At 43.4% G+C, this 24,058-nt stretch overlaps 3 protein-coding genes across 3 annotated transcripts; 2 read left to right on the top strand and 1 right to left on the bottom strand.

The window, feature by feature from the left end:
* Positions 1-1,011: 1,011 nt before the first annotated feature.
* On the bottom strand, positions 1,012-2,028 carry LOC107304090 (ribosomal L1 domain-containing protein 1-like). The gene has a single exon (XM_015836454.2). It carries the CDS (start codon positions 1,948-1,950, stop codon positions 1,228-1,230), a length of 723 nt encoding a protein of 240 aa, XP_015691940.2. The 5' UTR covers positions 1,951-2,028; the 3' UTR covers positions 1,012-1,227.
* A 1,175-nt stretch (positions 2,029-3,203) lies between these two features.
* Positions 3,204-4,411, top strand: LOC102722295 (GPI-anchored protein LLG1-like). The gene is made up of 3 exons (XM_015836428.2): positions 3,204-3,502; positions 3,643-3,714; positions 3,845-4,411. The coding sequence occupies exons 1-3, from the start codon at positions 3,373-3,375 to the stop codon at positions 4,096-4,098; spliced, it is 456 nt and encodes a 151-aa protein (XP_015691914.1). The 5' UTR covers positions 3,204-3,372; the 3' UTR covers positions 4,099-4,411.
* A 12,528-nt stretch (positions 4,412-16,939) lies between these two features.
* On the top strand, positions 16,940-22,765 carry LOC102719484 (hydroxycinnamoyltransferase 1). The gene is made up of 3 exons (XM_006652416.3): positions 16,940-17,047; positions 17,173-17,602; positions 21,537-22,765. The coding sequence occupies exons 2-3, from the start codon at positions 17,180-17,182 to the stop codon at positions 22,434-22,436; spliced, it is 1,323 nt and encodes a 440-aa protein (XP_006652479.1). The 5' UTR covers positions 16,940-17,047; positions 17,173-17,179; the 3' UTR covers positions 22,437-22,765.
* Positions 22,766-24,058: the final 1,293 nt, after the last annotated feature.

Here is a 24,058-nt window from a genome sequence, read left to right on the forward strand (position 1 = left end):
ATATTCATATATCTTCACTTTTCCTATTCATACGAGTTAAAATTACTCCAAACCAAATAGATCCTAATAGAACAGTTATTACTCCATAAATACACTCTCTATGAGATAAGTACTTACTATGAGACATACAAAGATAGTGCTTGATCAAGGCGTGGGTGGTAGTGGGCACACGTTGTTTCAAAACGTACCAAAGAGCCATCGAAACGGAGTGGGATTGCTAGAGGGCCTTGAGTAGTTTCAGTCCGTAGTCATTTCATTTGAACGGCAACAAGTTTTCTGGAGAAGACGTGGAAAGTAAGAGACAATAGTTTAAGGTGAGATCCTTGGAGAGCATCTATATATTTTTCTTAAGGATTAAATAGGGTTGCGAAAGTATCTGAGGGTCTTGTCCTATTGCCGATCGGTGCTGCTGGTGGTGTTATTAGCTTAGGGAAATTTAAAACGTTGCATTCATATAAGAGAACGCTGAAATGCATTTGCAAGTTGGGATGAAAATGTGTTGGTGTGGCATCGAGTTAGTCGCTTCATCTCTGCATGGTAAATTCATCCATGCCGTGGGTCATTTGGTTTCATATGAATATGTCACACAATAGGTGATACCCTGTGTTGGCTGCCAATAATGCTCTCCCGAGGACTTGAAGCGTTAAAAAGGAGTTGTAAGTAACATGTTTCAATACTTGCCCTTTCTCGTGAGGTTTCAGTTAATTATTTGCTTGTAGAATCAGTGCATCTGAGCATGAAACTAGTTGCTTGTGGGATCAAACGATCAGTAGATGAAGTGGCAGCAGTGAAATGTTCTATAGTGCTGACGAACTTTCTTTTTAGAATATATCCTTTTCTTCCGTTTTATTTATAAACATAAACGTACGAGAAGGAATCAAGGAAATATACATGTCACCATGTGAGGTCGGTTTGCTGCATACATATATTTCCGAAATTACTCCTAGGTTAATATTCATGTAAAATGAAAGAAATAATATATATTTAATTTTTTTCTACATGTGCTCCTGAGATAGCTGCTTTTTGCCAGGAATGGAACGCCGATTCTTTCAGGATAATTCAACTTAAACATGAATAAACACTATAGTTTTGCATTAAGTTAAAAAAGTATGGTTGTACAACTGCAAGACAAGAAAAAAAAAAGAACAGAATCGTTTTGCTCGTGGCGATCGATTAGGCACCGAACTGCACGAGAAATTAATCATTCAAGTATTACAACTAAACCAATCACCGCCCTGCACTGCTAATCTTCTTACTCTTCTTCACAATCCCCTGCTCCTCCACCGCCACGCCCTTCCGCTTCGCTTCTTCCGCCTTGCCGTCGTCGCCGGTGCCGATTGAGGAGTACAGCGGCAGCGCGATCGACTCGGGCGCCTTGACGTGCAGCGCCCGCACGTTCCTCCACTTCCTCGGCACGCACGCCGCGGCCGCCTCCACGGCGGCCACCAAGTTCTCCACCGCCTCCTCCTGCGCCATCGCCGCGTGGCCCACCCGCACGGCGCGGCACGTGCCTCCCTCCACCCGCAGCTCCACGCGGAGCGCCGCCTCCCTCGCGGACTCCGCCCACGCCGGGTCGGCGAGGTCGACGGGCACGACCCGGCCCTTGGCCGCAGCCTTGCCTGCGCTCGGGAACCTGAGGCGGCGGTCCACGAGCACCAGGCCGCGGCGCGCGGCGGCGGGGAGCGACCCGAGCGCGGACGCGGGGAGCGGGTCGATGTCGTCGGGCAGCTCCGCCGGGAGGCGGTCGGAGACGAGGGAGATGGACGGGAACGGCGAGCGCGGGAGGCGGAGGGTGTGCTCGAAGCGGCGGACGGGCGCGCGCTTGAGGGTGACGAGCAGGTAGATGGGCTCCGGCGCAGGGGTGGGGTGATGCTGGAGCCACCGGAGGAGCGCCGCCACCGCGCGGGCCACGTCCTCGCGGCGAACGCGGTTGGCGGCCGCGGACTCCATCAGTGGCGGCGGGGGCGGCGGCGGGTGTTTGGGAACGGAGATAATAGCCGAGTCGTGGGGTTTAGGGTTTGTACCTACTACGCTGGTTGGACCCGAAGTGGGTTGGTCCTGGTTGAACCGGACCAGTAAGCCGTTTGAGCGGCTCGGCTCGGCTCGAGCGACCTAAGTGAGCCACGGCTCGAGACCTCGGCTCGGCTCGGGTTGCACCAACCCAAATACACACGTGGCGTGTGCATGGGCGGTGCTAGCAGAAAACGGAACATCCTGCGACGACCAAAGCTGAGTGACCATGCATGGTCCGTGGAAGAACACAGCAGCATTAAATCAGGACGACACCAAGGCCTTCAATGCCATGACACGCGCTTGGCGAATAAATAAACCAGCCATCTATCTTGGTCATATGTCATAAATCTGGCTATGTCATACTGGCTAGATATATCAAACCTTCTATACGAAGTATTTGTATGACCATAAACGTATATGGTTTGAAGATGATCTAATTAACTGTGATCAATGAGGTGTAGTGGAATTTGTTTCTTACTAATAATAGGCACAGACGCACAGTTGATTTTGTATTTGCAAGATCACCACATCTCCCTGTCCTCAAAACAATGAGGTCAACAGCCAGACAAGGTCCTCTCGACCGCATTCCGTCGCAGCCGCAAAGCATTGGCACGGTCAGTTTCACTAATTACCAGCCAATCATTCCCTCCTCCCGTTTGCTCTCGTAAACACGATACAGAGATGGGTGGATATATCTGAGACCGAATTTTAACTATCCGTCATAGGTACGTGGTGGTGGCTAGTTTTATATGAAAAAGTGATATCTCCCGATTACATTTTTAATAATGGTAAGATTACTTTTGTTTAACTCTTTGTTCTTTAGAAAATTTTGTGATCTTTTTAGAAAAATCTTGCTTTACCAAAATTTTCTTTTGTAAAATTTGATACATTTGGATAACTAAGTAAAGAAGTACCTAAGTTTTACACTATAAAATGTTACATTTTAAACGATGGTAAATTATCCAGTATACCTATAGTGGTTTCTTTCGTCGTACAAATTTATAGCCTAGCTCGCCTCACCATCTAATATTGCATCTAATATTGCGAGTATGATTTGGATTATAAACCATTAATTGAGGATCACACGCTAATTATAGCTAATCATTGGCGCGCGCGTTTACCTGGCATTGGCACAAAATCACCGCATGTCCCGCGCCCTCAAAATGATGAGGTCCACGGACATACACTGAAAAAACCACCTCAACCACATTTTGCCACTGTTTATTCGCAGCCTATAATAAGAAAACTGGTTCGGTTTCACTAAACAACCGACCATTTCCAGCTAGGCTCTTCTCATTTGCTCTAGCTCGTAGACGTACAAACATCTAACCTGTGAATCGCAACTACGTACGTACAGAGATGGGTTCTTCCGCTGGTGCCGTCCTTTTCTACTGCGTCTCTCTGTCCGTGGTCGCCGCCGCCGCCGTCGTGTCGTCCACCGCCGCGTTCGAGCTGCCACCCGACGTCGAACCAGACCGCAGCATATCAGGTAGCACACATGACTCCGGGGAAAAAAAATAATGGCGACGTTTCCTAGCTAGCTAACTCGATCCATTGCCGTCGTACGCTTAATTTGGTGTGCACCGATCATGCGTGCGCGCGCGCGTGGCGGCCATCGATCGATCTCAGAAACCGCCCTCGCTTCCTCCGCCGCGACGGCTACGACGACGTCGCGCAAGCTGATGGGCGCCGACAGCGCAGGTACGTAACTCGCGCGTGATTATTTGATGCCTAGCTAGCTATAGCTTAGTTTGGCGATCGTCGCCGTCGTCTGACGCGCGCGAGCTCGCGCGGCCGGCGGCGGGCGTGGTGTGTGCGTGCGCGCGTGCAGCGCCGACTTGCCCGGTGCGATTCGACCAGATGAAGGGATACGAGGCGCTGGGGGCCAAGTGCAGGAACAAGGCGACGGTGAAGGAGTGCTGCGCGGCGTTCAAGGCGCTGGCGTGCCCCTACAACAAGCTGCTCAACGACGCCGACAACGGCTGCGCGGACGAGATGTTCTACTTCATCCAGACCAAGGGCAAGCTGAAGCCGGGGACCATCTTCGAGAACTGCCTCGAGCGACCCCAGGGGCTCAAGTGCTGATCGCTGCTAGCTAGATGCTGATCGATAGATGCATCGATCTATCAGGCGATCGATCTGCTCGGTCGCTAGCCTCCCGCTTGATTTCTGAGGTCTTTCTCAATGGAAAGTTTCATTCCGTGGTTGTGAAAGCATCATGTCATCCGAGAATATTTAGATCGATGAATGAAACATGGTCTCCGATACAAAATTTCATTTCACGGTTTTATAGGCTAATTTATATTTAATAGTGACACATGTGATTGGTTTGGATGCATGTGAAATGCCGCAGTACTGTAGTCTTCTATGACAGTTTCATGGCCTATCTGATTTGGTGAAAATATAAGGGATTTTGATTCCTAAGAATTAGTTTCTATGAAATCATTCGACCTGTATAATGGGCCGTAGGAAAACTAAAGTTTTCCTTTCCTATAAGTTATAGAGAGAACATATAAAAAATTATATTCATTCAAGCCTCTTGGAAAAAAAATGTATGAATTAACGTGGACATGTATTCTTGTTCCTCTATTTTTATATTTTTATGGGTTAGAAATTCCTCCAAACCGAATAGACCCTCGACCAATTTCATTCTCTTGAAAACAATGTATGGTTTCATCTAGATTAAACTCATCCCTCATTTATTCATAACTATATTGTCATGTAATCAAATTTGTTTACATGACATTTTATTTATTGAAAATAAAACTTTCATTGGATTGACCTAATTATATATATGTTTTTTTTTTATAGTTTCTAACTTATCCATTGTATTCCTCACAATATACTTTTATCGGCCATACACATTTTACGTTTAGGACAAGACCTATTTAAGCTTGAAAACTTTGTAATTAAAACAACCGAGACCTATGTTGAATGAGATATACACTATACCAAATTATGGAACATGACATCAGCTGAATACATTCAAGGGCATTGAACGAACCATGCTTTTATCAAGTTATGATTGAATCCATTGTCAAGTTTGGTTAATCTTACCCTGTGGTTGATTCCAGTAGGTGTTGCTGTTTTTATTTTTAGTTTACGTCATGTCATTTGATGTTTTAAATTTAACTTGTACCTGCCATTGCCAGCATACTTATGCCATGTGCTTCTAGCATTTTGAAGCTTGATGTGTGTCTTGCTAGTGGAGTATTTTGGAAGAACAGTATAGGTTGGACTTCAGAAAAAAAGTTCAATTTAAACTATACTGTGGTATATATCTGGCGATTTCTAAATGAATGTGGAGCTCTATACGTACAACATTTTTGTTAACTAGGAACAGTGAAAAACAATTTTCAACTACATTCTGGGTAACATTTGTATTATCAGAAATTGTCCTAGGATTAACCCAGACATATTCCCGGTTCCCAGATATGTTCGTAGTAAACTAAAAGCTAATGATGAAAATAAACTACAATAAAAAACTATAATAAACTTTAAACTTAAGGTTGATAAATCAAATTTTGACTTATGAGCGTAAACAAAATCAAAAAGACAACGGTGATAACGCTAAATCACCTTGAACAACTGCAAGCATGTTTATTCACAGCCTAGCTATGATAAGAACACTTCTCGGTCGGTTTCACTAATCAACCGAACATATTCACTCCTCTCGTATGCTCTGCACCCTGCGATTAATCGCAAGGACAGGGAGAGGCTCTTCTTCCACCGGTGCCATCGTTTTGTACTGCTTTGCTCTGTCCGTAGACGCCTCTGTCGTCTTGCATGGCATGTCGTCGTCCACCGCGGTACGTACCCGAGCAGCCTGCAGGCTTCGCATCAGGGCGGAGCTAGGCTTGTTCGTCGGCGTCGGACAACCCTGGCAAAATTTCTAAAATCTCTAATAAAGCACTATTTCAATCTATGTTTTTCTATACTATACAATAGAGAACATCACACGATATTTTTGCTGGCTTCGCCTGATCAGATAGATAACACACAACTCCTGAAAAATTAGTGTGGCGTTCCCTATAGCAACATGAGATGGCACGTCGTAATTAACACGCATAAACCTAGTACTGAGGCGTGATCCTCTGACGCATGCACGAGAGTGGTGTGGCGTGCGCAGCTCCTCCGTGGTCCGTGCCCGGTGCGGTTCGGCCGGATGAAGGGTACGACGAGCTGGGGGCCAAGTGCAAGAAGCAGGAGAGACGATGAACTGATGGAGTGCTTAAAGAGGGTGGCTCCGTGATCTGTTTCTGTTTTAATTAAATCATTTTATTCACCATTTCGTTGCTCTTTCCTGACTTTAAATTTGGATGAACCCTTTGATTAATAAAAATATCACCCGCTACACCCGCAGATGCATAAGTTAATCTTATCTTATGATAACTCGATCTCTCACATCATTCAGAGTACCTGAATTCAAGACCCAACATATATTGTGATAACGATACAATCTTGAATCTTCAACATCTAAATATGATAAATTTATCGCTACGGCTGGTGCATTGGTACATTGCGATGTATCCTCTGTAGGAATTTCCTCTAGTACGATTCAGAATCAGTTGAGCCTCTTGATGCACACAATGCGTTCGAGCTCCTCGCGCACCGTCACGAGCAGCATGAGCGCCCCCAGCCGGCCCTCCACGTCGACCACGTGCTGCACCGTGCCGGTGTCAGGGTCGGCGAAGCAGTCGCGGCCAAGCAGCCGCAGCACGCCGTCCGGCGAGACGACCTCCGCCAGCTCCTTCCCCTCCGTCACCGTGAGCAGCAGATCCACCCCGTGCGCGGGGGAGCTGTACCCCACGCAGTGCACCACCCGGCCGCCGAACGCCGTCACCTTCGCCTCGTCCACCACCGGGAACAGCTTCCCGCCGATCTCCAGGAAATCGCGCCGGTCCTCCTCCTCGGCGACGATGCAGTCCTCGCGCGACACGGGGAGCACCTCCCCCTCGTGCTCGACGAAGTCGCGCGCGACGCCGCCCACCATCTCGCGCCACCTCGTCAGCTGCGGAGCATACGGGGACGTCATCTTGATGTTATGCCGGCTGGAGGCGGCGCCGCCGCCGCACAAGAAGAGGCTAGCTGCGGCGCACAGGAGCAAGAGCGATGCCCTACCCGGGGAATGCATGCGCTCTCGATAGCAACCCACCTCGATCTATAAAGGAGCGCGAGCTGGAGGCATTTGCAACACAGGCGTACGCCGGTAAGGAAACAAATTAAGTTGGCTGAAAACTAACGGTCACGACTGGACACAACACAACACGCACCACTGCGCGACCGCGAGCCAGTTCACAACCAACTGTGTTTTCCTTTCCTTTCCTTTTATTGCTCATTAATTGTATTTTCCTTTCCTTTTATTGCTCATTAATTAATGTGACATCCACTTTGTATTATGTATTCTGGCTAAACTAGGGCGTGTAAGAGCATCCTCAACAGCTCATCTATCATATCCTCTATGCTGAAAATAGAGGATAAAGGCTACAAATTGAGCTTCAACAGAATGGCTATCATATCATCTATTTTTAGATATTATCCATATTAGGAGAGAGAACATTCATATTTAGATGATCTCTCCGTCCTCCAAAGAGATATAGAGGATGTCATATATAGATGATCTAGTAGAGTACAAAGAAATATGAAGGATGAAACTAGTTTAGATAATCATCCAAATGAAGATATGGATGACCAAATTTAGATGAGCTATTAGGGATACTCTATGTATGCTTGGTGCATACCAACCTCATCAACTTGCCATTTATGCGGCTCTATTTAGTTTAGAATTACCGTGCGGAAAAAATGATGTACGAACTACGAAGATGTACTGCGCTCCCCTATGCGATTCTGATAAAATTTCTAGCGCGAAAAAATATTCGCAAAAGTATTTGATGTAGGAACTTTGTAAAAAAAATCTATAGGTGATATTTATATATAGAAATTTTGTTTTCCAAGTTGGACTCGGCGCACTCCAACTTTTAGTATGAGCTAGTAGAAACTTTGTGCCAATAAATTTCTCTTAAATGATATTAGCACACAAATAAATCTAGTTAAGGCCAGAGAATTTTATAATATGAAACGAAGGAAATAATTTTTAATGTCAAAGATTTATTTATAGAAACTTTGCACACACAAAACTTCTATCTATAACCATGGATATCATGGATGTTCTTACTTGCACAAATATTCGCGCATGAGATACATCCAACCACTGTCTCCATCTCAAAATATTTTTTTTGTCCTCCTATATAAATACATAACTAAAATCTCAAAATATAAAATTTATTACTTCAACAGTGGGTGAAGCTCATACATCCCGTTGAGGCGTGGACAAGGAGTTAAGGACTAAAAGCCCATAGAGACATATCTCCAACGCAATTTGAACAGAGCCCAACATGGACTGGGCTTACCGGGGCAACGGGGCTTTGAGCTTGACCCATGCCAGTGCACGTGAGCGCTCAGCTGCTCACTACTCAGCAGCTCTCACCGTGCTAGTGCAGGGACCGGCGGATGACGGCGGCGGCAGGACGGTGCTGCTTGTGGGCGCGCGGCGGCGGCGCCTCTCAATCCCGACTTGACGAACGACATCGATCAGCAACGGGTGCGCAGGGCGGCAGGGGGCATTCTCCTCTCATGATCATAACGCGGAGCAGGCTGACGCGTTGCGTCGGGCCTCTTCTCCAGCATCTGCCGCGCGAGGGGCTAGCCCCAAGCGTGGCGGATCGATGCATCACGCATGACTCAACCTTTTGTGGCTAGCTGATGGAATACCCCACACCGTAGCAGCCTATTTGGTCGCCGGTGTGGAGGCAAGGGGGCGGCATACGGTGTCTGTGATTTGCACCTGCGACGATGACCCGATCGAGCTCACAACCAAAGGGCTGTTCAACTACGGGTTTGTGCGGGTGTTTCTGGGGAACCAACCCAACGCATAAATCTTCACGGAATCACGGGTTGAACGGTTTGGGTTGGCTGGCTTTCTGGTTTGCGTCGTGTGCTTGCTCCTTCCTTTCTATGATCCCCAAATCTGTTGATTCAAGAATGCAAGAAGCAACAAGAATTCAAGTTTGCTACTACCAGAGACAAGGCCATTGGAAAGCAACGATCTGCGTGCGTCATGTCGCCGGCAATAACTTAGCTAGCACCGCGCTCTCGCCGACGGCCGGCGCCCCCATCCTGATCACGATTCGTGGCGAGCTCAGCCGCCGCCTGCCGTTTTTTTCTCTCTATGCAGTTACGCTCATTCCTTTTATGATCTCCAAATCAACATCCCAATCTCGTCTGGCGTCAAGGTGGCTACGCAGATGACAGCAGCGAGGCGGCCTTAGCAACCGCCGGCGGAGGGACGCGTGCTGCCCCATGGGGCTTCGGCGTTTACTGTTCTTGCATACTCCATCAGCGCAAGCTCCGCACAGCGCTGCTAGCTCCTTGTACCTGTCCGACGAGAAGACTAGCGATTACAGCCATGGTTTTTCACGGGTTGCAGTGACCCAACCCACCCCATGGAAAACCAACGAAGCGGTTTTCTGGGCTGGTTCTGTGGTTCAGCAGGTTGACAGGTTTAAACCCAAACCATGTACAGACCTATATATTATACTGTACTCACTTTGGTAAAAGTATTTATAGTTTAGGATTAAATTTAGTTAAACTTTTAAACTTTTGATAATCAATTTTTGTTAAAATAAATTTATAAAATCAAATAAATTTATAATATTATGGTAGTATATTTCGAGAGAAATCTACGTATATACTTGGTTTTGTGTTTTAACTAACTCATTTACGAAAGAGATGATTGTCTGATTTTTAAAGTTTGATCATATTTCATCATAAAACAACAACCTTTTTTTACCGGAGGGAGCATTATAATCCTCGTGTTAAAAATATTTATTATCTAGAATAAAATTTAGCTAGACTTCTAACATTTATGACATTTCGATCAATGATAAGTGGGTCTCTAACTATGAATTTTATTTATAGCATGTTTAATGGGCACTGTATGGACTTTATTCCTTCAAATTCGATGTTTCACGTACCAGAAACAAATGTTTCAACTGCAATTGGTTAAAATTTCAGGGCATACGAGAAATTTCATTTATAACAATATATTTTTCATTCAAAATATAATGGTTGAGATCTCTTAACAATATTTAATTACAATAAATATAAATCTGCAATTAGGTCACATTACTGGATAAGTCATTTGAGATAAAACATTGTTTAAAGATTGCTAATAAAGTCTATGGGATGATAGAATTATCACGTGCATGTGACATCATGATTTATAAGCATGCAGATGAAACCCAATAAGGCTGCGTTTAGATAGAAAAAAAAATTTTGCTAGTCACATCGAACATTTGACCGGATATCGGAAGGGGTTTTTGGACACAAATAAAAAACAAATTTCACAGCTCGCCTAGAAACCACGAGACGAATCTTTTGAGCCTAATTAATCTATCATTAGCGCATGTGGGTTACTGTAGCACTTATAACTAATCATATACTAATTAGGCTCAAAAGATTCGTCTCACGATTTCTCACCTAATTGTGCAATTAGTTTTTCGTTTCGTCGATGTTTAATGGTCTATTTAAATGTCCAAAGATTCGATGTGATATTTTGGTGAAAAAAATTTTGGAAACTAACAGGCGTAAGTTAATGAGTAGCTAAAAGTCCTACAGTTGGTGAGAGTGTAAAGCTATAGCAGTAAGAGGATGTTTGGATCGATAAGACTTTTTTAAGTAAGTGTCATATCAAATGTTTAGACAATAATTAGAAGTATTAAATATAGATTATTAATAAAACTTACCTCATATTCTGGACTATTTCGCGAGACGAATCTATTGAGCCTAATTAGTCCATAATTAATGAATATGATGCTACAGTAAACATTTGCTAATCATTTATTAATTAGGCTTAAAAAATTGTCTAATAAAATAGCTTTTTATGTATTTAATTTTATTATCAGTCTATATTTAACACTCTTAATTTACGCCCAAATATTTGATGTGACGAGGGAAAAAAATCCCTAGATCCAATAGCCTATAAGTAGATACCGACATACCGGAGGGTCGTCGGATTTTTTGAGTTTCGACTCACCCGATGTGACTAGTCGCGAAAAAAAAACAAGACGCAGAAAGAAACAGTGCCGCACGCGCGCAGATCTCAGCGTGTAAACAGTGACGCTACACGTTCGACCTTCGAAAAATTTTTAACTACAGTTCATAAATTTTAACTATATATTTATTTCTCCGATCTAAATTTAAATACACGTGACACCCTATCTATTTTACTATAGCTTCATCCTACGTGTCAACACAGTAGGTACATACGAGGATGTGTTCGTGTAGCTGGCTCAGCTCGGGGCGCGCCCGCGCCCGCGTAGTCGAGTACCCGGTAGCGCGCCGCGCTCTCTCTCGCAATCGCTAGCTCTCTCGGTTTGAAATGTCGACGTCTCTCGGCTTGAAATGTCGACGCCGCGTGTGCGCGCGTCAGTCGAGATCACGATCACGGGTGACGACGGACGACGGACGTCGTTGAAGCTGCGCGCCTGAGACGCGCGGGTGAGAGCGTGGAGCATACTGCTGGTAGCTGCAGATTGCATCAAACCTTCAACAATGCAGCGCAAGTGGCCCTGCGCAGCAGACTTTGGCGCACTAGCACTACTAGTAGCTGTTTGATTAGTAGTAGGCAGGAAAATTGTTTCCTCGTAACAGCTAACTGATCCCACGCTTGGAGCATCCCAACAATAAGATCATCTATATATGACATCATCTATATTTATTTGGAGGATTGGAGAGAGAACATCTAAATATAGAGTTTCTCTCTCCTACTATGGATGACATCTAAAAATAAATGATGAGATAGATGTTCTGCTGGAGCTTTAACTTTTACTCTTCATCCTCTATTTCTAGGATGGAGGATAGGACGGATAAGCCGTTAGGATGCACTTAACCAACACGGTTGAACCTGCTCTGTTTCCATTCATTAGTCTTGAGAATTGAGAGATAAACCCAAAAACCTCTCGTTGGCTATAACAACAAAGCGCCCAGATCATCCAAAAACAAGTTCGCATCGAGCTGCCTTCCGTCTTTAGCTACTACCGGTTCGCGTACTGATCCCAATCATCCAAGGACAACGGTGACGCTGACGCTGCTGATATCCGCGGGAACCGTACCAGGTACCACACCCGCCAACGACCCCCCGTAGAATCACCATTTTTCCGCGCTGGATAACGTGGATTGGACGCGCGCCAGCGTACACACCACGGCGTCAAACCGGTGTACTCAGCATCGTCTCATCATGACCTTGTTTCGTGTTGCCCAGTCCATCAGCCGACAGCCGCCGATAGACCAACGCCGCGCCCCAAGTCCAGATCATTTAGGCGTTGTTTAGTTCTTAATTTTTTTTTCAAAAACATCGCATCAAATTTTCGGATATCTAAATAAAGCATTAAACATAGATGAACCAAAAAACTAATTGCACAGTTATGAAAGAAATCTTGAGACGAATCTTTTGAGCCTAATTAGTCCATGATTAGCCATAATTGCTACAGTAACCAATATGTGTTAATGATGTATTATGTAAGCTTAAAAGATTCGTCCCGTGGTTTCTAGGCTAGCCGTGAAATTCATTTTTTTATTTATGTCTAAAAACCTGTTCCGATATCCGGTCAAACATTCGATGTGATTTTTTTGCCAAAAAATTTTAACAACTAAACAACACCTTAATTTAATTGCTTCTTGACTGATGTAATCGAACGGAAAGCAACGTGCAGCTGCAGTGACACGCCGTGCAATGACCGAAGTCCACTACTACAAAACATACATAAGCAGCGTTCGAAACCGACTGACCAGTAACACTTTTTCCTTTTTTTGCGCATGTTTCCCAATCTATTAAACGGTGTATTTTTTTTTAAAAAAATTTATATGAAAGTTTTTTCAAAAATTCAGATTAGTTCATTTTTCAAATTTACAAAAGATAATATTTAATTAATCATATGCTAATGACTTTTTTCAAGTTTCGAACGCGCCCATATTGGTGGCGGTGTACGTAGCCAGGATAATGGAACACGCTTGTCACCATGAATTTGTTTGCTTTTAAATTTTTCTTTTATAATTGAAAGCTGAGGTGCTTACCATTAATTAATACTGTTCATTTTTTTTTAAAAAAAGCAAATTATAATTTCATTGACGGTATGGAAATATATTCATTTATCTGTCCATCAAACAAACGAGAGAACGAAAAATGATGATGATGTGCCGCGCCATTTGTGTATATTATTCATTAGCAACATAATTTACACTCACACGACTACCATCTCAATAAATGATTATTCCTATGTACCGAAAGGGTGAGTTAAATCAAGTCAAATTATTGAAACTAGTACTAGCTAGTACGTACATTGAAGTCATGAATACAAGTTCAAAGGAAATTAACAAAAGGCAAAACTCGTTAGATATAAATATAACACAAGCGTTCGTCGTCACAGCCTCGCAGGGCGTCACCCGTGTCAGCATGATACTCAGCTTACGGAGGACAGGGGAAACGAATGAGGGTGAACTGGTGTGAACTGATCAGCCATAGGATTACGTAGGTTATGAACCCCTACACGGAAACAACTAAGATACTCATCCTATTTTCTACTCGACGATAATTCTAGATATACGTTTGAGTATTCCATTTATTTTTTAAAAAATATACTTATTAATTATTTTGTTATAATTTGACTTATTACTTAAAAACTTTAAGTATGATGTCTAATTTTATATATTTGTATAAAAGTTTTGAATAAGGATCAATCAAATATAGATAAAAAATCAACGAAGTCAAAAAAAAATAGTGTATTACTGTGAATACGCTGTTTAAACCCAATGCAAATAATTATTAAGTCCTAAAGAATGATATTCAGGGTGTAGTTGTATGTTTTGTTCTTCCCCTTTCTCTAAAGCAGCTTTACTTAAGCACAAGTATTGATCAACTTTAGATCTCACTATCTCCGCGTATCTCCTCCATAGTTCAGGGAACATGACGACGTCAAAACTATTCTGATGTCTTTACCTTAGTTGTTCTCACTCTTCCAAGGCCTTGCAATGTGCGTTTTCTCGTATCAATTGCCAAAAGGCATGCCTTTACCTTATTTAAATATTCGAAAATGTAACACGATGATGGGCACGTCCAACAACAATCTTCAGCTTGCCTCTATCACAGGGTTAGGTAAATAGAATCTTCGGGGCCAGATCACCGTGTATATGTACTCCGTATATGAACTCTGGTAAATTTGGTTTACCTTTGTTAATTCGCTGCATAAGGGTGATCGTGCAAGTGCGGTGTAAAGCTATAAATGCGCATGGCGTGCTGTTTTTGTGAGTACTTCGCACGAAAATAAGAATTATTGGATGAAATATGTGTCTGGCTCTCGAAGTCAAATTGTCGTAGCAGGTTCCGTTTATTTTTACCTTGGGAGATGGCAATGCGTGTAAGTTTAGTTTCTTCGTGATAACTAAAAATTCATGATAACTAACATTTATTTTATTTATCACACCTTTTAATATTTATTTTTAAAATAATTTGTCCCAAAACTTATTTTGTAAGCTATTAAATGACACGTTTAGTGCAAAAATTTTCTAACTATTAAATGTAAGTTTCTTCCTATGGCTTTTGATGCAGAACAGGCTGTGGACGGTAGACTAATTGCAAGTAAGGAAATAACTGAACAAGTATTTTTGCCAGCTATATTATAGAAACATGAAAACTTCACAACACTTGTTCAAAGAATGCACATTTCTAAGGGAGATATGGACAACGATCGAGAATCTACCAAGTATCAACTGGAGAGCATGTGAGCACGAGCAAGAACAGTCAATCCAAGATTGGTGGAGCAACAGAACAGCAGCAGGAAACAAGAAAAATAAGAAAAGGGTTTAAGAGCTTACACATAATAGTATCATGGGAGATTTGGTGCGAAAGAAAAAGAAGGATTTTTCAGGGGAAGGAGATGGAACGAGGACAGCTCCTAGAGAAAATCAGACAGGAAATAAAAAACTAGACTACTGCAGAGCGAAAGACCTTGTGAGCATAATCGATTGAGGATTGCTGAAGAGCGGGCGTCTGCTGGGACTTGATGCATTTTCCTGCTTTTTGTGCGGTTTCTGCTGAGTGCGTTTTGCCGGCAAGGCGGCAACGCCGAACTGTTCACGTCACGGTTTTTTTTGTTGTATGGTGTCTTGTACATATTTCTCCCCTCCTAATATATACCACGCCGGGGTATGATGGCCTTCTTTCAAAAAAAAAAACTGTCAATATAAAAATTCTTCAATTCATATCTCTAAAGTAAGATTGCCACATTACAGTAATTAATTAAGTCATTTATATCCTCAAATAGCTATAACCGAAATCAAGTATTTTTTCAATCTTTTAATCTTTCAATTAATTTTATAAGCCAAAGTGGAAACCATCACTCTGGTTGATCCTTGTAAATCAATCAAACTAGCAAAGTTGATCAAATACAATTGGCTTGTCTTATTGCTCGATCTTTTTGCTAACATTGTACTAGCGAATTATTTGTAGGTTGTTCATGAGATACTATCACGAGTATATATCTTATCGTTGTCAGGAAGGATATTACCAAATGGTCCTAATAACCAAGCAAATAGTTTATCAAATCATCTTTCTGTCATATAGTTGTCAACTAAATATATGACACTAATTAATGCTGGCCACAATTGGTTCTAACAGAAAAATATAGTTTTTCTTGACCCATTTCGGCAGCCAATTAACTGATATCTCGTCCTATATTACTATATCAGCTATAAGCTCCTTAAGTTAAAACTTGGCGGCTTTTCCACAAGTTGATTCATTTGGACCGCAACAAACATCATTCAGCTACACGATGCCCCCGCACTCGTGGTGCCGGCCGGCTGCTCTCAGCTGGACATGACACGACGAGAACGATCTCATGAACTCTATCGCACACTGTACCACACAAAAAACGTCCAGGGTCGGGTCGCGTGAGCCGTGTCCACTCGAAAAGGCTAAGGGGTGATTTGGTGTGAGCCGCGTCTACTTAAAAAGTCTAAGGAGGGGGGGGGGGGGGGGGGGGTAATTGTCTAGCTTTTATAAAAGAAACAAATAATATATTGTAAATAAAATTAATTTATGAATAAAAATTTTATATAGATATTTTTAGTGATTTAAAAGCTAAAGCCAAAAAATAAACTTTGGTGAAAAACCCAAAAAAATATATTCAAATTAATGTTAAAAATTTAAATTTTGCTTATAAGAATAAAAAAAAAGATAGGGTGTAACCGGCTAACTTTCATTTGTTCAACACTTCATATATACAAAATTAAACGCTCAACTTTCTAACGTATAACTTTTATAGATATATTTTTAAGATAATATTTTTACACACATGTGTTTTACTCGATACTTTATATGCTACAAATTTGTTTGTACATATACACTTTTATATATATCCTGTAGTGCAAAAACACAATCTTTTACATATATCTCAGATTATATATATATATATATATATATATATTCATCCGTATATATATTCGCAAGGATTAACATATGTAATATCGTTCACCCCGTTAAACCCGTCCGTGTCCACCGGGCACCGGCCACCAACTCCAGCCCCCCATCCTTCCTCGGGTCCGGCCGGTCCGTGGCCATCGCTCGCGGTCGCCATCTCACCAACCCCACGCCTCACCCGTCACCTTCCCCACGACGCCACACGGAGGAAAAAAAAAACCCGAAAAATAGGAGAAACCGGCGGTGCGAAAGCCGGAAAAGTAGAGGGGAAAAACTAGTGAACTGACGATGATGATGATGGGGTGCGGTGCGGGAGCCCGGACGGTCGGAGGAGGCCTCTCCGCCCTCTCCGTCCGCACGCAACCCCGCCGCCGCCTATAAAAGCCGCTCCACCCCCAGCTAGCCCACCAGCTGCTCTCCACCAAGAGCTGCTCCCTACCTGGCCTTTGATCCCAGCTCCAGATCTGATTCGCGGCGTCGTGCGTGCTCTCCTCGTTCTAGGTTGGTCTGGTTGCTGGTGCTGCGCCTGCTTGTTCCGCGGTGCTTGATTTTTTTTTTTATCGTGTATGTGTGTGGTGGTTTCGGATGCTCACGAGGTGTTTGGTGGTATGCGGCGTCGTTGACAGGGTGAAGATGGCGATCACGGTGAGGAGGTCGACGATGGTGCGGCCGGCGGGGGAGACGCCTCGGCAGCGGCTGTGGAACTCGAACCTAGACCTCGTGGTGCCGCGGTTCCACACCCCGAGCGTCTACTTCTACCGCCGAGGCACCGAGGAGGGCGCGCCGGAGGGGTTCTTCGACGGGGAGAGGATGCGGCGCGCGCTGGCCGAGGCGCTCGTGCTCTTCTACCCGATGGCCGGGCGGCTCGCTCGCGACGAGGACGGGAGGGTCGAAATCGACTGCAGCGGGGAGGGGGTGCTCTTCGTCGAGGCCGATGCGACCGACGCCTCCGTCGACGATTATGGCGACTTCGCGCCCACCATGGAGTTGAAACGCCTCATCCCGACCGTTGAGTACACCGACGACATCTCCTCCTTCCCGCTCCTCGTGCTCCAGGTGAGCCCAAAATTTTTTTGTACTAGTTACAGTTAGACCCAGGCACAAAATCAGAAGAGGTTAGAGATAGCTTTCTGGAAGTGGAACGCAACAAGCCAACAATGCTCTGCTAGGTCCATTTTGCCCACTGATCCTAAGTGTTTGGAGCTCCGCCTACTCTAGGTTGGTGCTTATTTTCTGCATCATATGTACGGTTCCATCCAGGCAGTTGATGTCTTGCTGTTGCGGGTGGGGTATATTTCTAGTTTGATGGTTATGCTTGTTATGATAGTTTAATAGCGGTTGCATAGGAATTAGGATTTTAAAACACCATCTCTAAAACATCACCATTCAATGTCAATAATCAATACATACTGAAAAATGAAGTATATGCTTCACTTCGACTCTGCCAAAGCTGTTATGAAAACCAGCACCGATAGCACAATAGCCAAACATGGAAGAACCCCATAAGAGATCCAAACTTAATGACGACGCCTAGACACGATATTTATTAATGAGGTTTTAATCCAAAGCCTACATCCTTGAGAAACTGATTACAGACTCTTTTACCTGATCAACCTTAATTAAAGCATATCAAGGTATCAGCCACCCTCAACCAGCTCAGTCACCGTGCGGTTACAACTTGATTTCTCTAGAGTGATTGTATCATATAGATTTGAAATTCGTATTTGCCTAGGACTCTACATTGTCTTCTATGGTTATACAATTTAAAAGTGCACGCAGTATGATTGAACTAGCACCTTAAGAGTAACAGACAACAAAAGCCATCGGTCATGAGGGTACATCCCTGCCAAGCTTGAGAACTATCACTAAAATATCACTTTAGCCCATTAATTTGCACCAATGCATCCTTATACTTTGTCTTAAACTACTAAACTTATGGATATTGGAATTGGATTCATAACCTACTGATATGTGAAAATGTGAAATCATAAACTTATCCCATCCGGAGCTTTGTAACATTGGCTGTGCATGTTCAACCTTGCTATTATCTGTTACATGCTACTTTGTGATTATGACTATCAGATTATATAAAAAAAACTCGACCAATCTAGGACTAGGAGGAACTAGGTGCCTTTTTTACTTAAGAAAAGATAGGCACCCAAATTCGCTTCGATGAGGAGTTGAACTTGGTTAGTCTGGCCATACATCCACATCCTTGACCAACTGAGCTAGGCTCAGACTTAGGGGTGGTAATGGGCCAAGACCCATGGGTCCTTTCACAACCTAACTCAGCCCTTATATATTTTTAGCTCAAAAATCTATAAAGTTTCAGCTCACCCCCTTTTGGAGCCTGCCCTTAAACTTTGTAGGCTAAAAAGTTGGGCACATTACCATCCCTAGGCTCAGTTCCTACAGACTATAGTCACTTAGGCATAAGTGCAGATCATTTTTAAGTTACTGCTGATATTTAGTGCTTTAATTATTCTGGACTTTTCATGCCGGAAATAATGGTCAGACTTCACCAAAGCATGCTGTTAGATTGGGAACAATTTCAGTAGGTACTAATGTTTGCTTCTAGGACATATATGGCTCCCATATATGGTTGGTTGGTCAGTCTCATAGCTCCAAAATGTCAACCATTTGCTCCATGATCATGACAGGAGGGGATTTAACGGAGTTTGATGTTGACATTTCTGATTGTTAGGCTTCAACTAGCTCAAAAGCTTTGTTTTGCCGGTTCAATAACTGGAATCCTTGCCCTGTAGAATCTCGTGAGGTGTTTTCCCTTGATGTATACATCCTTCAGGTTGCATGTTCAATTCTGTCTGAAATAAAATATGTCTGATCTGCTCACCATCTGGTTGTCTGTCATCTACTGCATTTCATGCTGGAATCCTGGTGGATAAATCAAATAGGTTGAGACTTGAGTGCTAGATGGAACGTACTTGACTTTGAAAGAATATGGTGCAGCGTATGATACAGATTGTTGATGAAATGAATTCATTTGCTTTTATATCAAGTAAACCCTGCAGAGTCATTTAGGAGCTAAAACTTTTTCTAGAAAATTGAACACTGTAGTAAGCGAGGCATATGCTAATAATTTTTCCTAGCAACGGAAATTGTTTGCAAGCACTTTTGATAACATAAAATTGAGCCAAAATATACAAGGTTACAAACCATAGTTTCATTCAAAATTTTTGTTCACTGGTATGTCAGCAACCATGTGCTAAATAGATAGTATTGGGATGGTGAGCTGCATGTTTGTTGGTATGAAAATCAGAAAATGATAACCTAACTGAAGCATGTTCCATGTGGTAACTTTTTGTTTATAATAAGAAGTTAATAGACCGTACTTTTTGCGCATTTTGTTCCATTTTTAGAAGTTGTTTAAACTTTTGATTTCCTCTCATTTTATCAACTCTAGCTGTTATTAACCTGTTTAATGCTTGTTTAGATGGCACACTAACTTCAGTTGCGGTGTGCATGTATCAAACTCTTTTTTTTTGTGGGCTCGGTTGACAAGGAGCCATTTGCGTATAGCCTTCTCTGTAAGTTGTCAATAGTCTCAATAGAATGTCTCGCAGTTGTGGCAAAGGTTGCTTGCAGAGTGCTTCCTCAATTTTTGGATATACTCTAAAGATCTCGCATGTGCATGTTTTAAAACGCACACATGTAAAACATCATCGAACATTTCTTGAGTGGCCATAAATTCTACTATGTGATAGCAGTCACTGTCAAATAGGCACGGATCTGTTTTCATTCTAGAATAACTTTGCCATCTCATCTTGTGGTTCATGGCCTGGATTTAGTTGTGTTTGTTGTTTTTTTACATGCAATTATTTTTTTTATTTGTGACCTCATTGGTTAATTAATTATGCTAGACAAATTTATACCAAGGTGGCACTATATTGGTTATTCATCACTTATCTGATATGACATAGACCAACTTTCAGTGCCCCCTACCTGTAGATGTATTTGGTTTGTCACTAACTGTAAGCACGAATGCATGACAGTAGTCCAATGGACCAAACTTATCAGTAAGGTAGAACAAATATGTTCCTATAACAGAACATAGGCCCCGTTCGGCACCATATATAACTTATCTAGATTCCCTCGTTTTCCACGTGCACACTTTCCGAATTGTTAAACGGTGTATTTTTGCGAAAATTTTCTATAGGAAAGTTGTTTTAACATATCATATTAATCTATTTTTAATTTTTTTATAAATTAATAATTAATTAATCATGTAGTAATCTATTACTATGTTTTCCGCGCCGGATAACTTAGCCCAAAACCCACCCCAACAAACGCGGCCATAGTCTAATGTGCATGTGTATAGTGTCAACCAATTATTACCATCATGTTCCTTTGCAATTTCATTTAATCATCCATACCCATTTTTCACCTCATGAAGTATGTCCTTATTCGTGATTAGGTTTAAACAATTTTGGTTCACATTTATTACTCACTAATTTGCATGCCTGCATGTTTCATGTTAATTGATGATAAGGCATAGTACATGGGTTATGAGGCTTGCGCTAGTTTATGGGTCATCACTTATGCTCTTGTTTGGATTTCTTTTTTCGCTGATGACTAATGTTTTGTCATATTTTAATGGTAGAATCAGAAATAGAGAATTTAATAAATGGTGTTATCAGTTGCTGCACCTTACAGATTATAGTTAAAATGTTTATGGCTGCACCAAACTATTTTGGTGGCAATGCTTATGTCTTGCATGCTAAGTCTTGAAAATTCAGGTAGAGTTTTGTTGTTGATTTTGTTATTCCATGGCTAAATTCTACATCCAGATTGTTTATGCCAATTGGTATAAACAACTTCCTGTGTCATTCATGTATATATATCTCTATAATCGTAAGTTGTAATGTTGCTATAATGGTATGTGCAGTTGAAAATATGAATTATGTTTATCTAGTAAAGAGTACGAAACATTTCAAGACTAATTCCCCTTGGATTTGTTATTTTATTTCAGGTGACCTACTTCAAGTGTGGAGGTGTCTCCCTTGGAGTTGGTATGCAACACCATGTGGCAGATGGCATGTCCGGTTTGCATTTTATTAACTCATGGTCTGACCTATGCCGGGGAATTCAAATTGCCGTCATGCCCTTCATTGACCGCACTCTCCTAAGAGCCCGAGATCCACCAACTCCATCATACCCGCATGTTGAGTACCAGCCTGCCCCAGCTATGCTGTCTTCCATGCCCCAATCTGTTATTGCTAAGACAACGACGCCTCCAACTGCTGTGGACATTTTTAAGCTTAGCCGCTCAGACCTTGGCCGTCTACGCTCACAGCTCCCCTCAGGAGAAGGTGCACCGCGTTTCAGCACATATGCAGTGCTTGCTGCGCATGTCTGGCGATGCGTGTCTCTTGCACGTGGCCTGCCTACTGAACAGCCAACCAAGCTGTATTGTGCCACTGATGGGCGCCAAAGGTTGCAGCCTCCACTTCCAGAAGGTTACTTCGGCAATGTCATCTTCACTGCCACTCCACTTGCGGAGGCTGGCAAGGTGACCAGTGGACTGGCAGATGGAGCAGCAGTCATCCAAGAGGCGCTAGATAGGATGAATGATGACTACTGCCGCTCTGCGTTGGACTACCTGGAGCTGCAGCCTGATTTATCAGCATTGGTCCGTGGAGCACACACTTTCCGGTGTCCTAACCTCGGACTCACTAGCTGGGTGCGCTTGCCAATTCACGATGCCGATTTTGGATGGGGACGACCTGTATTCATGGGCCCTGGTGGCATCGCCTATGAGGGGCTAGCGTTTGTCCTCCCAAGCGCGAACAAGGATGGTAGCCTATCCATAGCCATCTCATTGCAGGCTGAGCACATGGAGAAGTTCAGGAAGCTGATCTTCGAGGTGTAAGCAGACTGCTTAAATTATGTCACAGAGAAGCTGTAGAGCTAGAGTTATCAGGTAAACGACCTTCAAGCATCGTCATGTTGGCTATTTATTTGGCCAACATTCCTGTACCACAGCTTTAGCACCTGTTGAGCTCATTGTCTGGCCACATTCCTGTACCTTTGCTTGCAAGGATATTTATTTGGCCATCATCATAGCCTTGTGACGATGTGAACCACCAATAATGGGTTATTTTTGTTTTCGTTTAAGATAGAAATCAACAATGGAGAAAATGTGCTGTATTTTACATGTCATTTTTTCCTAGTTACCAAAATACATGACAAGTGGACTGAGTCGAGTTGTTGCCTGTTGATGTGGAAATGAACATCGTTGTACAGTACAGGACTATAGCAGTATAGCCTGACTGAGTTTGCACAGCAAGTGAATTGCATACGATCTTGAGTTCTTGACTGATCATTTGTTGCTTGATTGATTCCACCAGAGCTGCATTCCTGGAACACTGGTGTTTTGGTTGCAACCAGATCTTATCATGCATACCCAGACTTGTTTCTTCTCAGGCCACGTCCATGGCGATTCATCGCTGCTCTCTCATCAGTCTCCACTGATTTTGGGGTGGTTGTTTGGCTTTTCTAAAAAAGTCAAATGATATATTTTCAAATGAAAATTAATTTATAAATAAATCTTTTATATGCATGTTTTTGGCGATCTAAAAATAAAGGCTGAAAAATAAACTATTATGAAAAAACCTTAAAATCAACTCTAAATTAAAGGTGAAAACCTAAATTTTAGCTTATAAGTATAAGAAAAGAGAAAAGATAATAGTGTTTTTGTTTCACCTTTGTTCTATAGCCAAAAAGAAAATAACTATACCAGCGGGGAAGCCTGTAGGCTGCAGCAGCCAGCAGACAACGGACGGGATGCACCGGGGATGAATGGATTATGCGTGGCTATAGCAGCCGCTGTGCCGGTGGCACTGGCAGCAGCCGTTCCGTTTCTAGTGTTTGGAGATGGCCTGCGAGTCTACCACGACCAGCGGACCCCGTCCTGCCGTTCAAAAACTTCGCGACGCGAAACCCGAGGACCAGGGTGGTTCGCCCCTCCTCGCCGCCTCCGCCTCCGCCTCCCCCTACTACTCTTCCCCGCCTCCAGACTCCAGTCACCGCCTCCCCCCTACCCCGCCCAGCCTAGTGGCCAACCGTCGCCGACGTCGACGCCGTGACCGGTGCGGGGGTGCTCCTCCATGCCGCGAGCAACGACCGGGACGCCGCCTTATTGGGGGCGGAGGACGTCGGGTGCTTCCAGTGCCTCGCCCTGCGGATCGCCGGTGCTGGGCTTCCGTGGCGGCGACGTCGCGCGCTGGCCACCCGACCCGCCGCGCGGCCCGACCACCCCATGCTCCTGCATACCCGTGTGCTGCGGCCCAAATGGCCGCCGTGCCGACCCTCCTGCGCTTCAGGTGTGAAATCGGTGAGCACATCGTAACTCCCAAATCACATTTTCATATGAACTGGAAAGGAAAATTTTCAACTCCCGAATTCGTCGCCTGATACATTGCGTGTGCTAAGTTTTCTTATTGCTACGCTCCCTAGTGTTATTGCTCGTAGAATAAAGTGAGATCAATCACC

The sequence above is a fragment of the Oryza brachyantha genome, chromosome 4 (genome assembly GCF_000231095.2).
Source record: "Oryza brachyantha chromosome 4, ObraRS2, whole genome shotgun sequence".
Classification (NCBI taxonomy): domain Eukaryota; kingdom Viridiplantae; phylum Streptophyta; class Magnoliopsida; order Poales; family Poaceae; genus Oryza; species Oryza brachyantha.

Excerpts from the sequence above, each read along its gene's own strand:
- LOC107304090 (XM_015836454.2), bottom strand. The coding sequence starts at position 1,950 with ATGGAGTCCGCGGCCGCCAACCGCGTTCGCCGCGAGGACGTGGCCCGC.
- LOC102719484 (XM_006652416.3), top strand. The coding sequence starts at position 17,180 with ATGGCGATCACGGTGAGGAGGTCGACGATGGTGCGGCCGGCGGGGGAG. Across the intron at positions 17,603-21,536 it reads TCCCGCTCCTCGTGCTCCAG|GTGACCTACTTCAAGTGTGG; the intron begins GTGAGCCCAAAA and ends ATTTTATTTCAG.
- LOC102722295 (XM_015836428.2), top strand. The coding sequence starts at position 3,373 with ATGGGTTCTTCCGCTGGTGCCGTCCTTTTCTACTGCGTCTCTCTGTCC. Across the intron at positions 3,503-3,642 it reads ACCAGACCGCAGCATATCAG|AAACCGCCCTCGCTTCCTCC; the intron begins GTAGCACACATG and ends GATCGATCTCAG. Across the intron at positions 3,715-3,844 it reads GATGGGCGCCGACAGCGCAG|CGCCGACTTGCCCGGTGCGA; the intron begins GTACGTAACTCG and ends GCGCGCGTGCAG.